Consider the following 20,843-nt stretch of genomic DNA (forward strand, 5'->3'; position numbering starts at 1 on the left):
TACTAATCAAAGTTTATGGCATGACAGTCTAAGCAAAACACAGATTGGATTGGAAATAATTGATCGGGAAGGATGACTATTAACAGATGATTTGGTAAGAATAAACTGCAATGTTTGCTTGGGACAAACTCTCATTTCTTTAGGACACTTGCACAGGTCAGAAGGGAGGAGGAACAGAAGCAGTGTTAGCAAAAACTGATCTCCATCGACCTTACAAACTCAACAAAATCAATGTTCCCATCGTGGTTTTCATCATACAGTTCGATCATCCTTCCGCATCCAATTCCAACCCTTCCACGAAGCCGAGCGCGGTGAGCACTCTCTGCAGCTCGAGTGCATCGATGAAACCATCACCCTTCTGGTCGAAGACGTGGAAGGTCTCTTTCACCTCCTCCAGACTCGGCTCCTCCTCGAACAAGCTCGAGAGCTCATCGGAGCTGACCTCCCTGGGCGGCTCAAGTAATACTTTGATTAGTTTCATATCGAAAATAAATAAGATTAAAATTAACTTATAAAAATATAATAAATATATCATTATTAATTTTAATTTAAATATTTTGATTAATATTTTAAAACAAATAAAATTGATGGACCAATTGGCGGATTAGACCCGTCGGGTCTTGACAGCTCACCTTCACGGTTGCAGCGCAGGCCCCTGACGTCCATGACCATCTCCACGTCTTCCCTGTCGAGCTGAGCGTCACCTCTCGACTGGCTTCTTGTATTCCTAGCCGATGGTTCGTCGCGGGCCATCGACAAGCATGTGCAGAACTCAACGCGGGAGCGGAGAAAGGATAGGGATGTTGGGGAGGACTAGAGGAGCATCATGATAGCGTAGCTGAGTAGTGTCTGAAGGAAGAGGAAGCCGAATGGTTCTGCAAGAGAGACCAACTTCTCCATGACCGGGATGATGAGAGTGGGGGAAGTGGTAGAGAAGTTGGATGTCTCCTTGTGCTGAGACCAAGGGGTGGATGAAGGTGAAGTATTAGTAGTAGGGAAGGAGGAAGAATGGTTGTCATAGGAGGAAGGTGCGGAGGACATGGTTGGTTCACTTCGTATAAAGGGTCATTCGTTAGGGGAGCTAACGGTATAAAAAACTATATATATATATATATATATATATATATATATATATATATATATATATATATATATATACATAATTTTACTTTTGTAACTATAAGAATCTTAATCTAAATTTTAAGATGTAAGTGTAAAAGTAATATATAACGAGCCTTTAGAAGGTTTGATTTGATTTGCACTTTCCAATCAAAATGGTTTATTTATCCTCTGAGCCAATCAACCGTTAACTTAATTGGTAAATACTTTAATAAAATATTATAAGATCTTAGTTGTCTTTTTGTGAAATAATAAATAAATTTGATAATGAGGTTTTATATTATTTTTATTTTTATTTAATCATTTCATTATCGAGTGAGATTTCATATCATTATCGTATTTCAAGACTCTTGCCAATAAACCTTTAAAACATGTTTTGAAGATAAATGATAGAGAGAATATTATCAAATAATCATTATTTGATGTATGTCCTTCATGCGACATACAGGTTAGAAGGGGGAGACATAACTTGCCTCGCACGATTTGCTCACATAGACAGCTCGCACGATTTGCTCACGAAGACATCGATTCAAGATAAATGGTTTATGGGTTACCTCTATCTTTGTCGTCTACATAGATAAAATATCAAATTAAAATTATTATATGTGGTCAAAGGATATCTCCTTAAAGAATATTCTATAGAATATATCATTCATCTAATAAAAGCTCATTTTTAATATAATAAAAATATTATTTTTTTACCATTCACAATTATATTTATCCATCTTGAGTTACTAACTTAGACTTCAAAAAAATTAGCCAAGAAAATATTTCTTAACTTCCGTCATTATGCAGAGACACTTCGAACTATCTCTTTGGGAGTTCGATACTTTTATCTCAAAGGCACATTAAACAACTTATTAAGGAGTTTAACATTTTTACCTAAGAGTAATCTCGAATAACTCTATATACATTACTCTAAATCATATTAGGTTGATTTGGATATCTTTCGTTGACAACAAATATATTCCATCAGCACATTCATGAAAATTCAAGATTTTCATAACAAAGCCTAATCATCATCTTCCAACATTAATATCTAAAATCCACTCATAATATGTTATATCGAAAATCTAGAAATATATGAAGTATTTATGGGATAAATAAATTTTAATAATATTATTTTTTGTATATAAGTGTTTTTATAATTGAATTTCATATCAGATATTGATTTTTAAAGTCAAAATATTTATTAGCTCAATAATCTTCCCGACCTTCCAAAAATATTTTTAAAGTCTAAAAATATGTTTAAAGTCAGGAGAAGGAAGGGGAGACATTTACGGCTATGTTGACTCCATGGAGTTTAATTCACTGAACCCATACATGCATATATTGATGATGACCTTGATGTTACTCAAGCTTGCCTTCGATGCAAGACCTAAACCTTTGGCCCTATTCGTTTGAGACAACATCATGGTATGACTCCTCATTTGGACTCGATGGATCCGTCGAGCTCGATCGAGCCTATACTTTCGATCCCGCACCGTCACTTACAAAGCCCCGCTTATTCTATAGCAGCTTGTGTGTGTCATGTAACCTTCATCTTCTCTTGACCTTCTCTCTTCTTGAACGCAGGAAGTATTATCCGCCTCTACGATTCATGGTCGTTCTCATCCCCGTTGTGCTCAGATCCACAACACTTCCACCATTACCTACTAATCCTAACCTATGATATAGCTGGGCCGGTATATGGACCGGTCTAAGGCCCGGTCTAGTCCTGTCCGAGTCAATCTGGCCTGCTGTCAGAGCAGATATTGCGTCTAACTTTACCTAAATTATTCTTTCACTATATTCTAAATTTATTTATTAATATCATCCATATGTTTTAAGTTTTTCAAAAAAATATAATTGTATTTTATTTTTTTTTTAAATATTGATATTATAGTCAAATTAATCCACCAATTTTATTAATTTTTTAATGCAAGTAAATCAGGTTACCAGCATGACAAAATAAGTAATAAAACGAGAATGTCATGCGACAAAAGTAACAAAGAATGAATAAATGCCTCCGCTGCTTTTTTTTTTTTTCCTGCGCGAAAAAATGCCGTGTGGAATCCAAGTTGGTAAACATTGTAATCACTAAATATTTTTTCTTCCTTAACATAATTCAAATTATCATAAATAATATATTACTTTATTTAAATTATTAACTTTCTTATTTATGCAGTATGTATAAAAAAAATAATTAAAATTAATTTTCTTAATCATATGGATAAGAATTTTATCAATCATGTAAACTATTAATTAATTAATTAATTTCCTATTGAGTGATGTACTTTTTAGAAAGTAAATAGTTTAAATTTTATTTTTTTTGTGTGAACCATAAGAAATAAATATTATATTTTTTATGTAAAAGTAAAAAAAAAATTAAATTATTATTTACCTTTTAAGACGAGCCATTTTCTTCTATATAAGAGGCTCTTCCTCACTCTTTTCTCATCTATTCTAGAGGATTGAAGACAAGATTCTTTTCTCATCTATTCTAGAGGATTGAAGACAAGATTCGCGAGCAGAGGTAAGATTTTTTTTTATTATATGTTTTTTATTTATATTTAAAATCTTTGATATTAAAATTATTATAATTTGTATGATGTATAATAATATTTTAATTTTAAATTTTTTTGATTAATAAATAATTATCATTGAATTATAATATTAGGATGATTAATTAATTTAATAATAGTTATAATTCATTTAATTAGACATATTTATATTTTAAAGAATTATATGTGAAATTTATGATTTAATTGAATTTAAATTAGTTAATTTATTTTTTAAAAAATAGATTTTTATTTTATAATATTTTAAAGTACTTTGAAAATATTAAAATCTAATCCGACCTAAGGTAGGTAGATCAGCTATACCAACATATGTGGCTAGGTACGATCTAATTTATGTGACTATGTATAACTCGACCAATATAAATATGTATAATCTAACCTATGTGGTTATGCATGATCCAACCCATATAACCAGGTATAAATTAGCCCATGTAACCAGGTATGACCCAACTCATGTAGTCATGTTTGACTCAACTTATGCGGTCAAGCATAATCCAACCTATATGATTAAACATAACCTAAATTGTAAGCCAAGTGTTACCTAATTCAAAGGTAAAACTTAACTCGACTCATGAGTGAGACTCAATCTAGTCTATGAAGCTAGCATGTCCAGTTATATGGTTGGCATTAAACACATCATCAACTTTCTATCTAGCTCATTATACCTTAGCCCAATATACTATCAGAAATAGGTATTTGCAATGCTAGTGACCTATCTAAGGCTCAAGTCAGTCAGTTTAGTTTAGATTATCAATATGTAATATAGTCTAATTTTCTCACTTTCTCTCTATTGGTTTGAGCTCATTAATTAATTGAATTAGATTGGCTTGATCGGTTCGAGTCGATTCAAGATTATTCTATACTAATCTAACTAGCTTAAGCTTATTTAACATAATTAAAATCAATCAAATCCAAATTAGATCAGTCTAGGATGATTCTAGACTAGTTCAATAAGGATGTGAGGTTAGCTTCGTTAAGTCCCAATTGAATTAAATTGATTAGAGACTATTAAGAGATTGATTTATTATGTATATATATATGATTTGATGAATTTAAAAGTTTTATCTAAATATATCAATTAAAAATAATTAATATTTTTTATTATTTTTTAAAATTAAATTAATGATATCAATGTGATTTTTATCGTATGATATATGTGATTATGCTGAGTGCTCCACATTGGATGTACAACTTATGGAAGGAACCATGAGTTCATCATAATGCAAAGCCACCAATAGATAGTAGGTCATACCTCAAGACCACTTATAATATCTTATTATACTACTTTTTAGATGTATTGGAGAATGATCATAAGTGATTATGTACCCCCAGAGTAAGTAGGATGATTCTCTTTAGGAATTAAGAGGCTATTAGATATGACGGTTAGATAATTCTTCCATCCGTTATTGAGAGGAAAGTGCCCTCACTTAAACGGGGGAGGGATACCACTCTATATATATTTTGGAGTGCAATATGAGTTCTCTTCCTCTATTATTAAGAATACTCATCTTATAAAATATATCTCCATCTACTATTGGAAAAATGCTCAATCACATATACGTCCTTTATTATATGACTATTACACATATTATCAAGATGTATTATATATGATTAATGTATGATTTTATTTATTACATAAGAATTATCATTATTTTTTATATATGAGTTTTGAATTGATATGTTATTATATATATATATATATATAATGAGTATTTAAGATTATTTTTATAATTTTTTGAAGGTTTCTATATTTATTTTTAGAGTAACCACTATTTTACAACACACTTTTGGCTCCACTAATTTTTTTTAATTAAAAATATTTATATTTTAAAGATATATATTTGAATTTAAAGATAAAAAATTTCTATAAATTATAAATTATAAAATAATAATTTATTTTTTTATAAATTTGAGATGTAACAAACATGATAAGTTTGATCACGTAGAAACACTACATTCACACAGGTAGAAGTTTACGTGAAACGAACGGGTAGTAATCCGATTTCATTACTTACCAAATCCCCAAACTAAACAGATATTAAGCGACACAGGTAGAAGACTTACTTGAAACGAACGGATAGTAATCCGATTTCATTACTCACCAAATCCCTCAAACTAAACAGACATTTATCGATAATCTTCATCTTTCGTTCATCATCAAAGCCAGTAGGACCATTCATAATCAATCCTTTTCTGAAATGGACGGCCGAGATCTAATGATTAGCAGTAAACGAACGTATGGAAGACTCCTCTCTTATTCTGGTGATAAGAATTAAGGATAAAGCTACAATTACACTAAAAAATCTTGATCTCCCAATATAAATACACGTGAAGGCTCTTCATCTGGTTTCATCCAAGTGATAGGAGAAAGATGGAGATCTCTAAGTGCTGCCTGCTGCTGTTGGTCGCCTCTTCTCTCTACTACATTGTTTGCTCCACCACGGTTTCTCATGATGGACGAGCGCTCGTCATCGATGGCCAGCGTCGCGTCATCTTCTCTGGCTCCATCCACTACCCCCGTAGTACTCCCGAGGTGATCGATCCATGTTCGAGTCATAAGTATTGGTGTTGGTTGATTCATGATGTATTGATAGATTGATTTGGCTTTCTGCTGTTGTCTAGATGTGGCCCGACTTGATACGGAAATCGAAGGAAGGAGGGCTTGATGCAATCGAGACTTATGTTTTCTGGAATGGCCATGAGCCCAGGAGACGTGAGGTTGTGGTTTTCCACCACATGCTTGTGTTTATGTACATATGATATTGAATATGATGCTTACTCTTTTGTTTTATTGTCTTAGTACAACTTCGAAGGCAATTATGACCTCATCAGGTTCCTCAAGGAAGTGCAGAATGCTGGACTATATGCCATCCTTCGGATTGGTCCATATGTTTGTGCTGAGTGGAATTATGGGTATGTCATAAAGATGAAGATCTCAGGAGACTAATCAGTCATGAGGGTGATTCTGATGGAATTTAATCTGTTGTTATGTTTTCAGAGGACTTCCTGTTTGGTTGTACAAAATTCCAGGGATGCAAACTAGAACAGATAACCAACCATGGAAGGTCATAGAAGTTGATTTAAATTGTGCATAAATTGATTTTGTACTACATTGTCATCTGAAATCTTCTTTAACAATGAAGGATGAGATGCAAAATTTTACTACATTGATAGTGGACAAGGTGAAGGAAGAAAGGCTGTTGGCAACACAAGGAGGCCCTATCATTCTGCTTCAGGTTTTTAATGTTCTTCTTTACTGTTTACTTACTGTGTTTATAGTTGTTCTAGTTTATAGTCACAGCAAAGAATTGATTGGAACAGATCGAGAATGAATATGGCAATGGTGACATCGAGAGACAATATGGTGAAGCTGGACCCAGATACATCAATTGGTGTGCAAACATGGCAGAGTCTTTGGTTTCAGATGTGCCATGGATCATGTGCCAGCAATCTGATGCTCCACAACCAATGGTAAACTTAGCAAATCGCACATTGCATGACACTGTTCTTGTCTCATGTTGCTTATCTCATGATACGCTTTGCCTATGATGCCTTAAACAGATCAACACCTGCAATGGATTCTCTGGCTGTGATGGTTTCACCCCCAACAACGGGAACAGTCCCAAGATCTGGACAGAGAATTGGACTGGCTGGTATGACGGAATTATCTCTTCTTTCCATTCTTTAGCAGTAATGATTTACCATGTTCATTGATCTCAGGTTCAAGAACTGGGGTTCTCCAGACCCACATAGGCCAGTTGAAGAGGTGGCTTTTCAGGTTGCTCGTTTCTTCCAAAGCAAAGGGACAGTACAGAACTACTATATGGTTAGCTTTCTTCCTGTTTCCTACCATGATCATCATCTATTTCTTTAAATATAGCTTCAGCAAATAAGATCTTTAATTGCTTGTCCTCAGTATCATGGAGGAACCAATTTTGGTCGTACTTCAGGAGGCCCATACATTGTCACAAGCTATGATTATGATGCTCCACTTGATGAGTATGGTATGTCTACATATTCATCATGGTAAAAACTTTATCATTTCATCTTTATAGTAATGATGATCTTAAATTATTTATGTATCTCTTTAGGTAATATAAGGCAACCCAAGTGGGGGCATTTGAAGGAACTCCATGCTTCTGTTAAGCTGATGGAGAAGGCCCTCACCTATGGAGAAGTTGTTGAAGATCATCTTGGCAATGGATTGACAGTATGAATTCTTTCAGACACTCATTGTCTCTCTTTTGTTTAAAGATTTCAGCTTATAATTGTCTTTTACGCCATTGTAGATTACCAAGTTCTCTGGTGATGGGATTGTTCCTGGTTGTTTCCTAAGTAACCAGAACAGCACGGTTGATGCCACCATAAGCTTTCAGGGAACCAAGTATTTCTTGCCTGCATGGTCTGTCAGCATTCTTCCGGACTGTAAGAAAGAGGTTTACAACACTGCCAAGGTAATTATGAACTAATAGATTTAACCTTTAATTCTGATCATAAATATTGCTTTCTTTTAATCCTTTTTGTCATCTTCTTCTTCTTACAGGTGAAAACTCAGACTTCAATCATGGTGAAGAAAAAAGACAATGCTGGTGATCAATCCAAAGACTTGCGTTGGTCATGGAAGCCTGAGAGATTGCACAACTCTGCTAAAGGTTTTGGAAGTTCCTTCACTGTTAACAAGCTCTTGGAGCAGAAAACCACCACTGTCGATGCCAGTGACTACTTGTGGTACACCACCAAGTAAGTGATTTCTTGAAACAATTAATTCAAATAATTGTAATAGCATTTATTGAAAGAAAATAACACTTGTTTTGTCTAATGACTTCCAGTGTGGAAGTAAGCAAGAAGGAATCATTTACTCTTAGTGTCAACACCACTGGGCACATCCTCTATGCCTTTGTTAATGGCAGGCTAGTAGGTAATAAAAATCAAATCCTATTTAGTTTAGCAGAACTCCTTGTATTCTAAAATATAATTTTCTTCTGCACTTGATGATGATTAATAGGTTCTGAGTATGCCACCGGTGGTTCTTATAACTTTATATTTGAGAGGAATGTGACCTTCAAGCCTGGGAAAAATCAAATATCATTGCTTAGTGCTACTGTTGGTCTTAGGGTATGTTGTGTCATTTTTGTCCTTGGAGATAATACATATGCTTTGAGTACTGATTTTTCTTCTGTTACACAGAACTATGGTGCATTTTATGATAATACTCCAGTTGGGATTGTTGGTGGCCCAGTCAAATTGATTGGGAAGAACAATACTATTCTGGATCTATCCGAATCAAATTGGTCTTACAAGGTTTCATCAAAGGCTTCAATCCTTGTTCCATTCATCCTTTTCTCTACTAGTTTTGTGCTAATTAATACAAATCTCACAATCAGATTGGCTTAGATGGAGAAGTTAGGAAGCTCCAGCTTGATGAAAAAAGGTGGCATTCTGGTGTCATTCCAACCAACAGACCTTTCACTTGGTACAAGGTAGTACTCTTTGCATAGACATCTTAGTGCTAATATACAGTAAAGGAGAAGAACTAATTCTTCCTCTGCATTTGTTGCTGAAGACAACCTTCCAAGCTCCACTAGGATCGGAACCAGTCGTCGTCGACTTGCTCGGACTCGGCAAAGGAGAGGCGTGGGTGAACGGCAACAGCCTCGGTCGCTTCTGGCCAAACTTCACCGCTAATCCCTACGGCTGCAACCAATGCGACTACCGCGGCAATTTCCAGCCGAACAAGTGTCAGACCGCCTGCGGAGAGGCTTCCCAACGATGGTATCACGTTCCCCGGTCGTTCCTGAAGCGCGGAGAGCCCAACACCCTGACGCTGTTCGAGGAGGCCGGCGGCAACCCGAACCAGGTCAACTTCCAGACCGTTACTGTTGGCACCGCGTGCGCCAGCGCCAGCGCCAGCGAGGGAGACGTGCTGAGCTTGTCGTGCCAAGGAGGGCGCACCATTTCGAGTGTCGACTTTGCTACCTTCGGCGAACCTGATGGGACCTGCGGCGCTTACGTAAGCGGCGGATGTGTCTCCCACGAGGCTGTTGCTATCTTGAAGGATGCTTGTCTTGGAAGGGATTCATGCTCGATCCAGATCAGTGACAAGATTGGGACTTCTTGTGCCAAACTTGCCTCACCGAGGAAGCTCGTAGTTCAAGTTACATGTTCATGATTCAAGGAATAGGCTAGCTTAGTAGTTTCAGTAGAGAGAGGGATTTGCTCCAAGTCTTTCTGCATAATGTTTTCTTTTGTTCCACTTGAACTGATATTAATTAGAAATTGAAGAAGTAATTTATTTTGTCTTCATTTATCTTTGATTGTTTTTTTTTCTCGCCTAATAGTCATAAATTACAAAATAGTTACATCAAATTGAGTCGGATAATGTTTGATTAAATCGAATTGATCGGATCAAGTAACTAACGCGAGAACTGTAGTTCATCTGATCTGCGATTGGGCTATTTGAACCGTCCGCGACAGTATGGACGGTAGAGGATGAATGGATGGATCAACTGTGTTACGAGCGCGGTTTCAGTCTCTATATAACCAATAGCGGCAAGAGATTACTTTCCTTCTTTGTCTTCCTCCTGTTGCTGATACTAACGTCGCTCCCCAGGCTGCAGAGTGGAGCTTCTCCGTCGACCAGGCCGCTCTTCCCAAGTAGAGGTAAGGCTTCTTCTCAGTTCATGGTCTCCGATTCCGGCCCCCCTTACCAGGCAGAAAACCTTCGCATAGCAGAAGAAAAGAGAGAGAGACAGCAAAAACCCAACATCCTTCTCTGTTACAATGGCTGTTGTTGGCGATCATTCATTTCTCCTCCTCGATCTATATCTTTAGATCGAGATTTATGAAGAAAACATATCGGATCATCAATATTTCCAGCCAATTATTGCCTTTTCCACCATGACGAGACGACTATCCGCCGGCGGCCGTGGTCATAGGTTCACATGCTTCACGACCGGAAGCAGACAATGGAATCCTCGGGTCTCGTAAAAAAGTTCTCTTTTTTGTTTCCGATCCTCTCTTTTTCTTCTCCTCTTTTTACTGTTGCGTCACGCTCAGTTACTGGGGAAGGTCTGCCCATGCTTTTGTTTTGTTCTATACTGCGTCTCAGCACCCATCAATTCCCCTGTTTTTAGCGCGTTGGCTGGGTATCTTGGCTCGCTTATTGAGGCAATGGCGGTGGCGACGACGTGCCGGTCCTCGACATGCCCTCCTTGGCTTCAAGCGGCCCTCGCAGGTGAGCCAGCACTCCCTCGACTCTGCTTCGTCTTCAACGGGAGCATACTGAACAAGGGTAATTTGGTCATTTGAGTGTAGATATAGAGCAGAGGGTGCAATCACTGGCGGTGAATGTACCGGACGACCCGGAGTCGGACTCGTTCGCCGTGCGGGCTGAGAACTACTACCAGAAGCGGCCCCAACTCATCGCCCTCCTCCACGACCTCCACCACCGCTACCTTTACCTCGCCGACCGTTACTCCCAGTCCATCATCCGCCGCCACCACCGTCGTGCCTCCTCCGTCCCATCCGACCTCGATGCCGAAGACGACCCCGACCGCCCGGACTCAGCGTCCTCCGACGCCGAGAGCTCTCTCTCCTTCCAGCCCTTCACCTCCCAAGCCCGTTCGCGAGATACGTCCCCCGCCGTGGCGGGCGCCGATCTCGACATGATCGTGGCGGAGCTGGTGGTGGCGGCGTTGGAGCGGGACCTGTTGGAGGCGGAGGGAGCGGAGGCGGAGCGGCTGCTGGCGGAGTCGGCGCGGAAGATCGATCTGCAGGGGAGCCTGGTGGAGGTACTGGAGGCGGAGCGGCTGGTGCTGCTAGGCGAGAACGCGCGACTGGAGTTCCGTGCGAGGGCGGCGGAGCAGGAGGCGCGGGCGGTGGCGGCGGAGCTGGGATACATTCGGCGGCGGGCCGCCGAGCTGGCGCGGGTTGTGGTGAAGCTGCGGGAGGACCACCGGGTGTGCCTGCTGGGGCGGAAGATCGAGCACCTGCAGGCGCAGATATACAGCCTGGAGCGGCGTAACAGGGAGTGCGTGGAGACCATGTCGCGGCGGGAGAAGGAGAAGGGGGAGGCGCGGGTGGAGGCGGACCGCCTCCGAGGGGAGAACCGCCGGTTGATGGAAGAAGCGGAGGTGGCCCGGGCCAGGCGTGGGTGGGGTCGGAGCTGGTGGGGGCGGGTGCGTTGGTTCGAGTGGGCCCCGTCTCCGTGTTCGCCGCACGTGAAGGAAGCCAAGGGAGCGAAAGGGTGCTTCTACTTGTGAGTCCTTTTCGTTCTAATTTTGTCTTCGGTGTATGTTCCTCCATCGTTGTTTAAGTTGGTCGAAATGTGGGCAGCGGGGTTTGATAGTATGGAGTACTGATGCCACTTCCATTATGCATTGGGCTAAACATATGCGTGGTATAGTGGCACCTTAGCTTGCTTTCGCTGTGCATGCATACACCTTAATTGATGCATCTGCTTACCTACCTAGTCAAAGGATTGATGCATCTGCTTGAAGCTCAGATCTTCTCTCGAGGATCTCTGGTTTTACTAATCAAAGTTTATGGCATGACAGTCTAAGCAAAACACAGATTGGATTGGAAATAATTGATCGGGAAGGATGACAATTAACAGATGATTTGGTAAGAATAAATTTCAATGTTTGCTTGGGACAAACTCTCATTTCCTTAGGACACTTGCACAGGTCAGAAGGGAGGAGGAACAGAAGCAGTGTTAGCAAAAACTGATCTCCATCGACCTTACAAACTCAACAAAATCAATGTTCCCATCGTGGTTTTCATCATCCAGTTCGATCATCCTTCCGCATCCAATTCCAACCCTTCCACGAAGCCGAGCGCGGTGAGCACTCTCTGCATCTCGAGTGCATCGATGAAACCAGCACCCTTCTGGTCCAAGACGCGGAAGGACTCTTTCACCTCCTCCAGACTCGTCTCCTCCTCAAACAAGCTCGAGAGCTCATCGGAGCTGACCTCCCTGGGCGACTCATGTAATCGGACCAATTAGCGGATTAGACCCGCCGGGTCTTGACATCTCACCTTCACGGTTGCAGCGCAGGCCCATGACGTCCATGACCATCTCCACGTCTTCCCTGTCGAGCTGAGCATCACCTCTCGACTGGCTTCTTGTATTCCTGGCCGGTGGTTCGTCGCGGGCCATCGACACGCATGTGCAGAACTCGACGCGGGAGCGGAGGAAAGATAGGGATGTTGGGGAGGACTAGAGGAGCATCATGATAGCGTAGCTGAGTAGTGTCTGAAGGAAGAGGAAGCCGACTGGTTCTGCAAGAGAGACCAACTTCTCCATGACTGGGATCATGAGAGTGGGGAAAGTGGCAGAGAAGTTGGATGTCTCCTTGTGCTGAGACCAAGGGGTGGATGAAGGTGAAGTATTAGTAGTAGGGAAGAGAGGAAGAATGGTTGTCATAGGAGGAAGGTGCGGAGGACATGGTTGGTTCACTTCGTATAAAGGGTCATTCGTTAGGGGAGCTAACGGTATACATATATATATATATATATATATATATATATATATATATATATATATATATATATATATATATATATATATATATATATATATATATACTTTTATAACTATAATTATAAGAATCTTAATCTAAATTTTAAGATGTAAGTGTAAAAGTATAACGAGATTTCAAAGGTTTGATTTGATTTGCACTTGCCAATCAAAATGGTGCATGTCTCGTCTGACCCGATCAATAGTTAACTTAATTAGTAAATACTTTAATAATATATTATAAAATCTTAGTTATCTTTTGTAAATAAATAAACAAATTTGACAACGAGATTTTATCTTATTCTTATCTTTTATTTAATCCTTTCATTATCGAGTGGGATTCCTCTTACCAATAAGCCTCTGAAACATATTTTCGATGGGGGATAAATGATAAAGAAAATATTATCAACTAATTATCATTTGACATGTAATCCATGCGACATACAGGTTGAAAATGGGAGACAAAAGTTACCTCTACGTCGTGGATATCAATTCAAGATAAATAATTTATGATTATCTCTGCTTTTATCGTCTACATAGATAAAATATCAAATGAATCGTCTAATGGATAAAATATCAAATTAAGATTATTATGTTTGGTTAAAAGATGTCTCCTCAAAAAATATTTACTACTAAGTATAAAAACTCATTTTTAATATAGTAAAATGATAATTTTTTTATCATTGGCAATTACACTCATCTATATCAGGTTACTAACTTGGACGTTGGAAAGATTTACCAAAAAAATCTTTCTTAATCTCGATCTTAATGCATAGATACTTTAAATGATCTTTATGCATAGATACTTTATGCATAGATATTTTTACCTCGAAGACACAGCAAATAATTTACTTATGAACTTAACATTTCTATCTGGATGACATCTCAAATAATCCTGTATACATAAGTCTGAAAAAAATATCAGGCTGATTTGAATGTCAACGATATCTTTCAATAGCAATATATTCTTTCAATAGCAATAAATATATTCTATCAACACATTCATGAAAATTTAAGTTTTTCATCTAATCATCATCTTCCAACATCAATCTCTAAAATTCTCTCATAATATTTTTTTTATCAAAAATCTAAAAATATATGAAGTATTTATGGGATAAATAAATTTTAATATTTTTTTTTTTTTTTGCATATAAGTGTTTTTATAATTGAATTTCATATCAAATATTGATTTAAAGTCTAAAAATATTTATTATCTCAATAATCTTCCCGACCTTCCAACGTCAGGAGAAGGAAAGGGAGACATTTACCGCTATGTTGACTCCACGATGGAGTTTAATTCACTGAACCCATACATGCATATATTGATGATGACCTTGATGTTGCTCAAGCTTGCCTTCGATGCAAGACCTAAACCTTTGGCCCTATTCGTTTGAGCCAACATCGTGGTATGACTCCTCATTTGGACTCGATGGATCCGTCGAGCTCGATCGAGCCTATCCTTTCGATCCCGCACCGTCACATACAAGCCCCGCTTTGTCTTCCCAAACCCGTGCAGTTCGCCGTCTTAAACCCCAGAAGCCCAACCCTCTTCCATCACCGTCTCCTGCTACCATGGCCGCCGCTGTCGCAGTTATCCGCCGTCCCTCTGCTAGACTCTCCTCCATCCTCCGATTCCCCTTCTCCACCCTCGCGCCTCACTCCGAGCCCCCCGCTTCCGCCGGTCCCAACCCCTTCTCCGCTCTCAGATCCGCGATCCACTCCGAGTCCGATCCCAACCGCATCGCCGAGCTCTTTCAGTCCTCCGCCCACCTCCCTCGCTTCCACGCCCACCGCGACCTCTTTGGTTTCGCCGTCCAGAAGCTCGCGCGCGCCCGCCGCCCCGACCTCGTCGAGCGCGTCTTGTCCCCCTTCCTGTCCGACCCCAGGTCCCCCAAGTCCGAGGGCTTCCTCGTCCGCTTCATCTCTCTCTATTCTTCCGCCGGCATGCCCGACCAGGCGGCCGCCACCTTCGACCGCATCCCCGACATCATCGGCCGCCCTCGCTCTGATAAATCCCTCTCCGCTCTTCTCTCTGCCTATTTACACAATCGTCGATTTGATTTAGTCATCAAGACCTTCAATCGTGCACCAAAGGAGCTCGGCATTTCTCCTGGCGTTATCTCTCATAACATCCTCATGCAATCCCTCTGCAGAAAAGGTGATGTTAAAACTGCCAGCAACGTGCTCGAGGAAATGGGTAAGAAAGGTGTTAAGCCGGATATTGTATCTTATAATGCTCTCTTGAGCGGGTACTTGAAGAAAGGAGATGACGATCGATTTGAAGCGATTCTTAATGAAATCTTGAATAACAAGGGATTGGAGCCCAATGTCGTGACCTATAATTGTAGGATTTCCAAGTTCTGCCAAATTTCAGAGAGTCGTACGGCCGAAGATTTGCTAGAAGTGATGATTTCGAAAGGGATTCAACCTAACTTGATGTCCTTTAATACCATAATCCGTGGGTTCATCAAGGAAGGAGATGTTAGTGCTGCAGTTCGGGTGTTCAAGAGAATAAGGACCGTGAAGAGGAAGAATGGGAATGGAAGTCTCTCGCCTAATGTTGAGATATATGTTTTGTTGATTCGGGGTTTGATTGAGCAAACTGAGTTTTGCGAGGCACTTGCAATTTGCAAGGAGTGCTTGACTAAGAAAATAGCACCACCATTTGAGGTTGTTAAGGGACTGATCGATGGTCTGTTGAGGGACTCAAAGGTTGATGAGGCAAGGGATGTTGCGGCCATGATGAGGGCGGTAACTAAAGGTGATGCTGTGGATGTTTTGAAGAAACTTGAAGGTGCACTTTCTTTGTAGGCAACCGACTTGAATTGTTCGCTCTTGTTATACATTTTGGTTAAGTTACTTAACATCAAACAGCAACTACTTCTATGTTTACTTGTAACCTGTGTTAGTTTATTGGAACTCGTGAAATTTTGTTCAATAATTTTTTGCTTTGTGTGGCATCTATGTGCCAACTTCCACTCTCTGAGGCTGTATTTGAGTTGCATCATCAGCTATCACAGTGAAATAAGATGCTATCGTTGTAATTTTGATCGATTGTTATTCTTAAGTTATTTACTTCTTATTATTTTTATGATAACTTAGTTAAATGGAATGTGGAATGTTCTGGATCATGGTTTGACCTTGGTGATGAGGCACTCTAGATGCACTCTACTTAATTTGGTTCATGCTACATGAGGGTATAGTTAAAGTTGAATTGACATTTTGGACATCTGTATATATATTAGATCACTTAGCTTTCTTACTACCATATATTAAGATATTTTAAACTTGCTAAGTCATTGGCTATGCATGCAAGTAATTCAGAACAATGATAACAGGCTTAACAGCTCTGAACTATTTGATCTTTTTTAAATTATTTAATGTGCCATCATTTTGTGCTTTTCTTAAATTGGTTTTAGAGCAGGAATGTCTTATATCCATTTAAATTGTCTTTAGTTGGTTTACATATATAAAAACTAACAATATTCATAATTGTGTCCCGATTTGGTGATCTAGAAATCAGGGTACATGACTTGGGTCAAGATTCAATGGGGGATAAAGTTATTCCAATTACCAAGTAATCGTCATGTTTACCTAAAAATAAAACTGTTTCTCATGCTGAAGCAAATCTAGGAGTTAAAAGGGCATTTATTGTATATGTGGATTTTCCACTTTTTTCCATTGTCTGTATCTCATAATATGTGACCATGTTTCTAAAGATCTCGAGATATCCTATTTCTTTCTGCAACCATTTAACAAAGCTATGATTGAAATGATTGCTGACTTTGGTTCTTATATGGATGAATATTTTGGTGACCTTGGAGATATACTCTCTATAAATTGTTATAGAACTTGTGCTCTAGCAGTTGCATTTGTCTGCTGCAACTATGGCGCGTGGTCGAGCATGCCCGCCGCTCAAAGCGGCGGGCATGCTCGACCACACGCTCCGTTGCTTGAACGAGGTTCCCAGCCTCACCTCCGCCCCCACTTCCCCATCTCCTTCAACGCCGTCCTTTCTGACTGCATTCGTGCCAAGAAGCCTGATCGGATCGCGTGCCGGACCTATTCGCTGAGCTCTCTGACAAGCATGGCATCACGCCCGATGCATCTCCTACAGCATTCTGCTTAAGTCTCTCTGCTTAACCGGCAAGACCGATAAGGCCTTGGTGACCTTGAAAGAGATGGTGGATGTGAAGCATATTGAGCCTAACGCTGTGATCCACACCACGCTCCTTGATTCCCTCTACAAGGAAGGGAAGCCAGACGAGGCTGATTAGCTGTGGAAGGAGATGGTTGACAAGGGGTGTGCCCGCAATGTGGCTGCTTACAACGTGAGGGTTATGCATCGGGCACTACATGGGAAGCTGGAGGACGTTCTTGAGCTTATCGGGGAGATGGAAGCTGCAGGAATTAAGCCTGATACCATCACATACCCTTGCCTCATCACCTGCCATTGTCATGCTGGTCAGGTTGAGGATGCCAAGGCAGTATACAAGGGACTCAGGAAGAAGGGTTTCAGTCCAAAGGCCTCACCAGATAGGATTTTTCTGGCCAATTTGTGTGAGAATGGGGATGTCGACATGGGATCGGAGGTGTTTAGGGATATCTTGAAGCTGAATAAGGTTCCAGATTTTGGTACAATGAAGCTTTTAGTGGAGGGTATGGCGAAGAAATTGCAGATGCAGGAGGCCAAGGCAGTAGTTGATCAGGTAAAGAAGCGGTTCCCAGAAAATTTAGTTGGTGGACGGAAGGAGGTTGGAGAGGAGCTTCGTTTGATTGCGGATGTGGAAGTATCTGACAATCTAGAGGTTGCTTAAAGCTTCAAATTCTTGCTTTGATGTTGGCACCAAATAGATCGGTTCGGTGGCTCTTTAGATGGAATTGGCTGTTTAAGTGTGGACTGCTAGGATAAATAAGGAACTGAGGTACCAACATTGAAGAGGGACAGGCTTTTGTTAATGAACTACCAAACACTGCAAAGGCCTCAAGTCTGCCATGATGATTGTATGGTATCTGACAAGGCCTGAATTGTTCTAAAGGAATGCTTTTGTAGCTTGATATGAGTCAGTTGGTTCACTTGAATCATATTTACTTATATACCACTATGTTGCCACAATCTCATATACTTTGGAATAATGTTGAATCCATAGTTGTTTCATGTTGAGCATCGTTTTTATCGTTGGTCTTATTGTTACCATTTGTTATAAATGTGATTGCCAAGTAATTTGAGGTAGTTGTATGTTGTTACAATTTCATCTAATATATCTGATTAGTTGTTCATGCGTTCATGGATTGCTTCTATGTTTGCTAATGGTAATGACACATATCTGATGCTTTAGTTGAAGGCCATGTAATTGTCAATATTGATTTGGATTAACTGGGCACATTAAGGAACAAAACTCGAAAAGGAAGTTTACACTGTTTATGCTGTCATTGATATATAGGCATAATAAAATATGGATGTTTATGTGTTTATAAGCAAAATACGAAATGATTTTGAAGAACGACACACAAACATAATATTTACCCTATTCATAGGTTAAGGAGCATAAAATGACTTTCACGACGAGGCCTGTATATTGTCAACCTATTTCTTTTGTTTCTTAAATTAGCAAATGCTGTTTGAAACCTTGGACATTTTTGTCAATAAAAAAATATCCATATGAACTGTTCCCTCAAAGAATCAAATGAAACACACATTGGATCTTGTACTAGTGGGAAGAAGTCCTGAAAATGGGGATCAAATTGTCTCCTAAACTCTGGTTATACTAGTCATATTCTTCAGCTAACCTTGTTTGTGGTTTCCTTATGATAGAAAAGCCTGAGGCTAATGGTTAGGTTTTATTTCTGCAATGCCTGTAGAGCAGTTAAGGCTAGTATGGATTGCAGGGATAGCAGGGTTGACTACATTACAAGGGAAGGATGAGGTGGACTCTTTGAGCTTATAGTTTGTGTCCTTCTGGATGTCGAAGTTGTTACATTGAAGAAGAAAAAAATTAATCTCTATGCACTTTGTTGTATTTAGAAGTGTAATTAACTTGCTAAAACATGATGCACTCCATTGTTGTCCATCCAAATAACCAATCTGGATTTTCATATATGATTGCAGTGCTCAAACCATTCAAGTCATTTGACTTTGTGGTCATTCTTTCTTTTTACTCTTTTTCTTATCCTTGACCCTGTGATTAGACTATATGTCTCGTAAAAAGTAATAAATTTAGGAATTTAATATTTTTATTTGGTTAACTGATTATGTTATGGATGCATAGTTCTGTATTTCTATCTCCACTGTGGCAGCATAATTTAGGTGCATAATCTAGTTTTGAATTTCATAGATCTGTGGGAGCAATTTTTATCTTGCCGAAACCACAAAAATGGTTCCATAAAGAGAGAGGAGGTAAATTAAATACAAAAGTATTTTTGATATATTGATAGGAGCAGCATTCATCATGGCAATAATCAGTTGGTTGTTGTTTTTTTTTTCTCGGGTAAAGAGATAATATCATTTGATAGCTTAAGGACTAAATTTGCTTTCCTATATGCTTTACCTGGATTATGTAATAATTTTTGTAGTAATGCCCCTGCAGAAGCAATTTTTTATTTGTCATTTTAAAATATAGATCAAAATTAGTTATTTAATTTTCATTATTCTTTACTCTAGGAAAGAGCTGTAGTTTCTTTAAATGCAGGTCCAAAAACCTGGAAACACTGATTGATGCATGCCAATTGGAGACATAGGTATGTCTGCAAGCAATGCTGATCAACATATTTATGCCATATTTCTGGTCTATAAGTAGCTGTAAGTCAGGTTTTTTGGGCTCCTCATAGCTATCTGACCTGTTCAAGCCAGGTTATGATAACGTTCTATTAGGTTTTTATACAGGTTTCAATAGAAATTTAGTTCTTGAGTTTGATTCAATATCTAGTTAAATTGTGGAATTCCAGTTTGGATAGATAAAAATTCATATGTGCTGCACTTGTCATTTAGAGAAATTTAGTTCTTGGGTTAGGGTTCGGGTTTAAGTTCGAGTAAGATAATTAAGTTGGACTAACCGGGTGGTGGATGAGACTAGAATTTTATTAGTGCCCTAATGATAGATGCGTATCCTGTGGTGATGGCACGGGTTGACATCACCCGAGCACTGTCAAAGCTTTCACTCAGCCAAGATGGAGTAGGTGCCTTACTAATGGCACTAACTATTTAATTAGTGCACTGCTGATACGTTGTTCTTGCTTAAGTTTCTTGAGGGTCCATGTTTCAACTAATCTCTCAGGCGTGCATGTTGAGTGGCATCCTCTCCCTGAGAGAGAGGACAGAAAAAGGAAGGAAAGCTAAAGGCTCAACGGTGGGTTGTTGAACTGCTTGGATTTGGGATGTTTGTTCTTTTCTCACAGTCGGATTCTCATCTTTGTTCTTTTCTTTACAGGTTGGTCCATCGTTGTGATCAATCCTTCAGGCTTCGGATAAGGACGAAGGTGTGCATGCTTGTTTGGAACATCTTCTTTTCAGGGCAGGGAATATCTAATTAGCTGATTCATTATTTTGGATATTCTGAATGTGTGTGTGAGGAATTCCAATGAACTCTTTTGTTTGACTGGCTTATAGTTTATAGGTAGAAGTCCCAATGCATACCCTCAGTTTTGGA

General features: G+C 39.4%; 6 protein-coding genes across 6 annotated transcripts; 4 read left to right on the forward strand and 2 right to left on the reverse strand.

Annotated features, from left to right (window-relative positions):
• Positions 1–265: 265 nt before the first annotated feature.
• On the reverse strand, positions 266–753 carry LOC135675223 (probable calcium-binding protein CML45). The gene is made up of 2 exons (XM_065185499.1): positions 633–753; positions 266–465 (listed from the first exon to the last, which is right to left on the reverse strand). Exons 1-2 carry the CDS (start codon positions 751–753, stop codon positions 266–268), a joined length of 321 nt encoding a protein of 106 aa, XP_065041571.1.
• A 5,298-nt stretch (positions 754–6,051) lies between these two features.
• LOC135675224 (beta-galactosidase 13-like) lies at positions 6,052–9,916 on the forward strand. The gene is made up of 17 exons (XM_065185500.1): positions 6,052–6,213; positions 6,303–6,398; positions 6,481–6,593; positions 6,679–6,745; positions 6,824–6,916; positions 7,002–7,151; positions 7,242–7,333; positions 7,401–7,506; positions 7,597–7,684; positions 7,772–7,890; positions 7,970–8,134; positions 8,224–8,420; positions 8,510–8,598; positions 8,686–8,795; positions 8,868–8,981; positions 9,065–9,160; positions 9,244–9,916. The coding sequence occupies exons 1-17, from the start codon at positions 6,052–6,054 to the stop codon at positions 9,847–9,849; spliced, it is 2,463 nt and encodes an 820-aa protein (XP_065041572.1). The 3' UTR covers positions 9,850–9,916.
• A 326-nt stretch (positions 9,917–10,242) lies between these two features.
• Positions 10,243–12,103, forward strand: LOC135673585 (protein NETWORKED 1A-like). The gene is made up of 3 exons (XM_065182648.1): positions 10,243–10,340; positions 10,814–10,914; positions 10,995–12,103. Exons 2-3 carry the CDS (start codon positions 10,851–10,853, stop codon positions 11,939–11,941), a joined length of 1,011 nt encoding a protein of 336 aa, XP_065038720.1. The 5' UTR covers positions 10,243–10,340; positions 10,814–10,850; the 3' UTR covers positions 11,942–12,103.
• Positions 12,104–12,473: 370 nt separating this feature from the next.
• Positions 12,474–12,837, reverse strand: LOC135675225 (probable calcium-binding protein CML45). Its single transcript, XM_065185501.1, has 2 exons — positions 12,710–12,837; positions 12,474–12,654 (listed from the first exon to the last, which is right to left on the reverse strand). Exons 1-2 carry the CDS (start codon positions 12,835–12,837, stop codon positions 12,474–12,476), a joined length of 309 nt encoding a protein of 102 aa, XP_065041573.1.
• Positions 12,838–14,659: 1,822 nt separating this feature from the next.
• LOC135673586 (small ribosomal subunit protein mS86 (rPPR1)-like) lies at positions 14,660–16,288 on the forward strand. The gene has a single exon (XM_065182649.1). It carries the CDS (start codon positions 14,770–14,772, stop codon positions 16,006–16,008), a length of 1,239 nt encoding a protein of 412 aa, XP_065038721.1. The 5' UTR covers positions 14,660–14,769; the 3' UTR covers positions 16,009–16,288.
• Positions 16,289–17,128: 840 nt separating this feature from the next.
• LOC135673588 (small ribosomal subunit protein mL103 (rPPR7)-like) lies at positions 17,129–20,828 on the forward strand. The gene is made up of 2 exons (XM_065182652.1): positions 17,129–20,543; positions 20,625–20,828. The coding sequence occupies exon 1, from the start codon at positions 17,487–17,489 to the stop codon at positions 18,012–18,014; it is 528 nt and encodes a 175-aa protein (XP_065038724.1). The 5' UTR covers positions 17,129–17,486; the 3' UTR covers positions 18,015–20,543; positions 20,625–20,828.
• The last annotated feature ends 15 nt before the right edge of the window (positions 20,829–20,843 follow it).

The sequence above is a fragment of the Musa acuminata genome, chromosome BXJ1-5, assembly GCF_036884655.1.
Source record: "Musa acuminata AAA Group cultivar baxijiao chromosome BXJ1-5, Cavendish_Baxijiao_AAA, whole genome shotgun sequence".
NCBI classification, from domain to species: domain Eukaryota; kingdom Viridiplantae; phylum Streptophyta; class Magnoliopsida; order Zingiberales; family Musaceae; genus Musa; species Musa acuminata.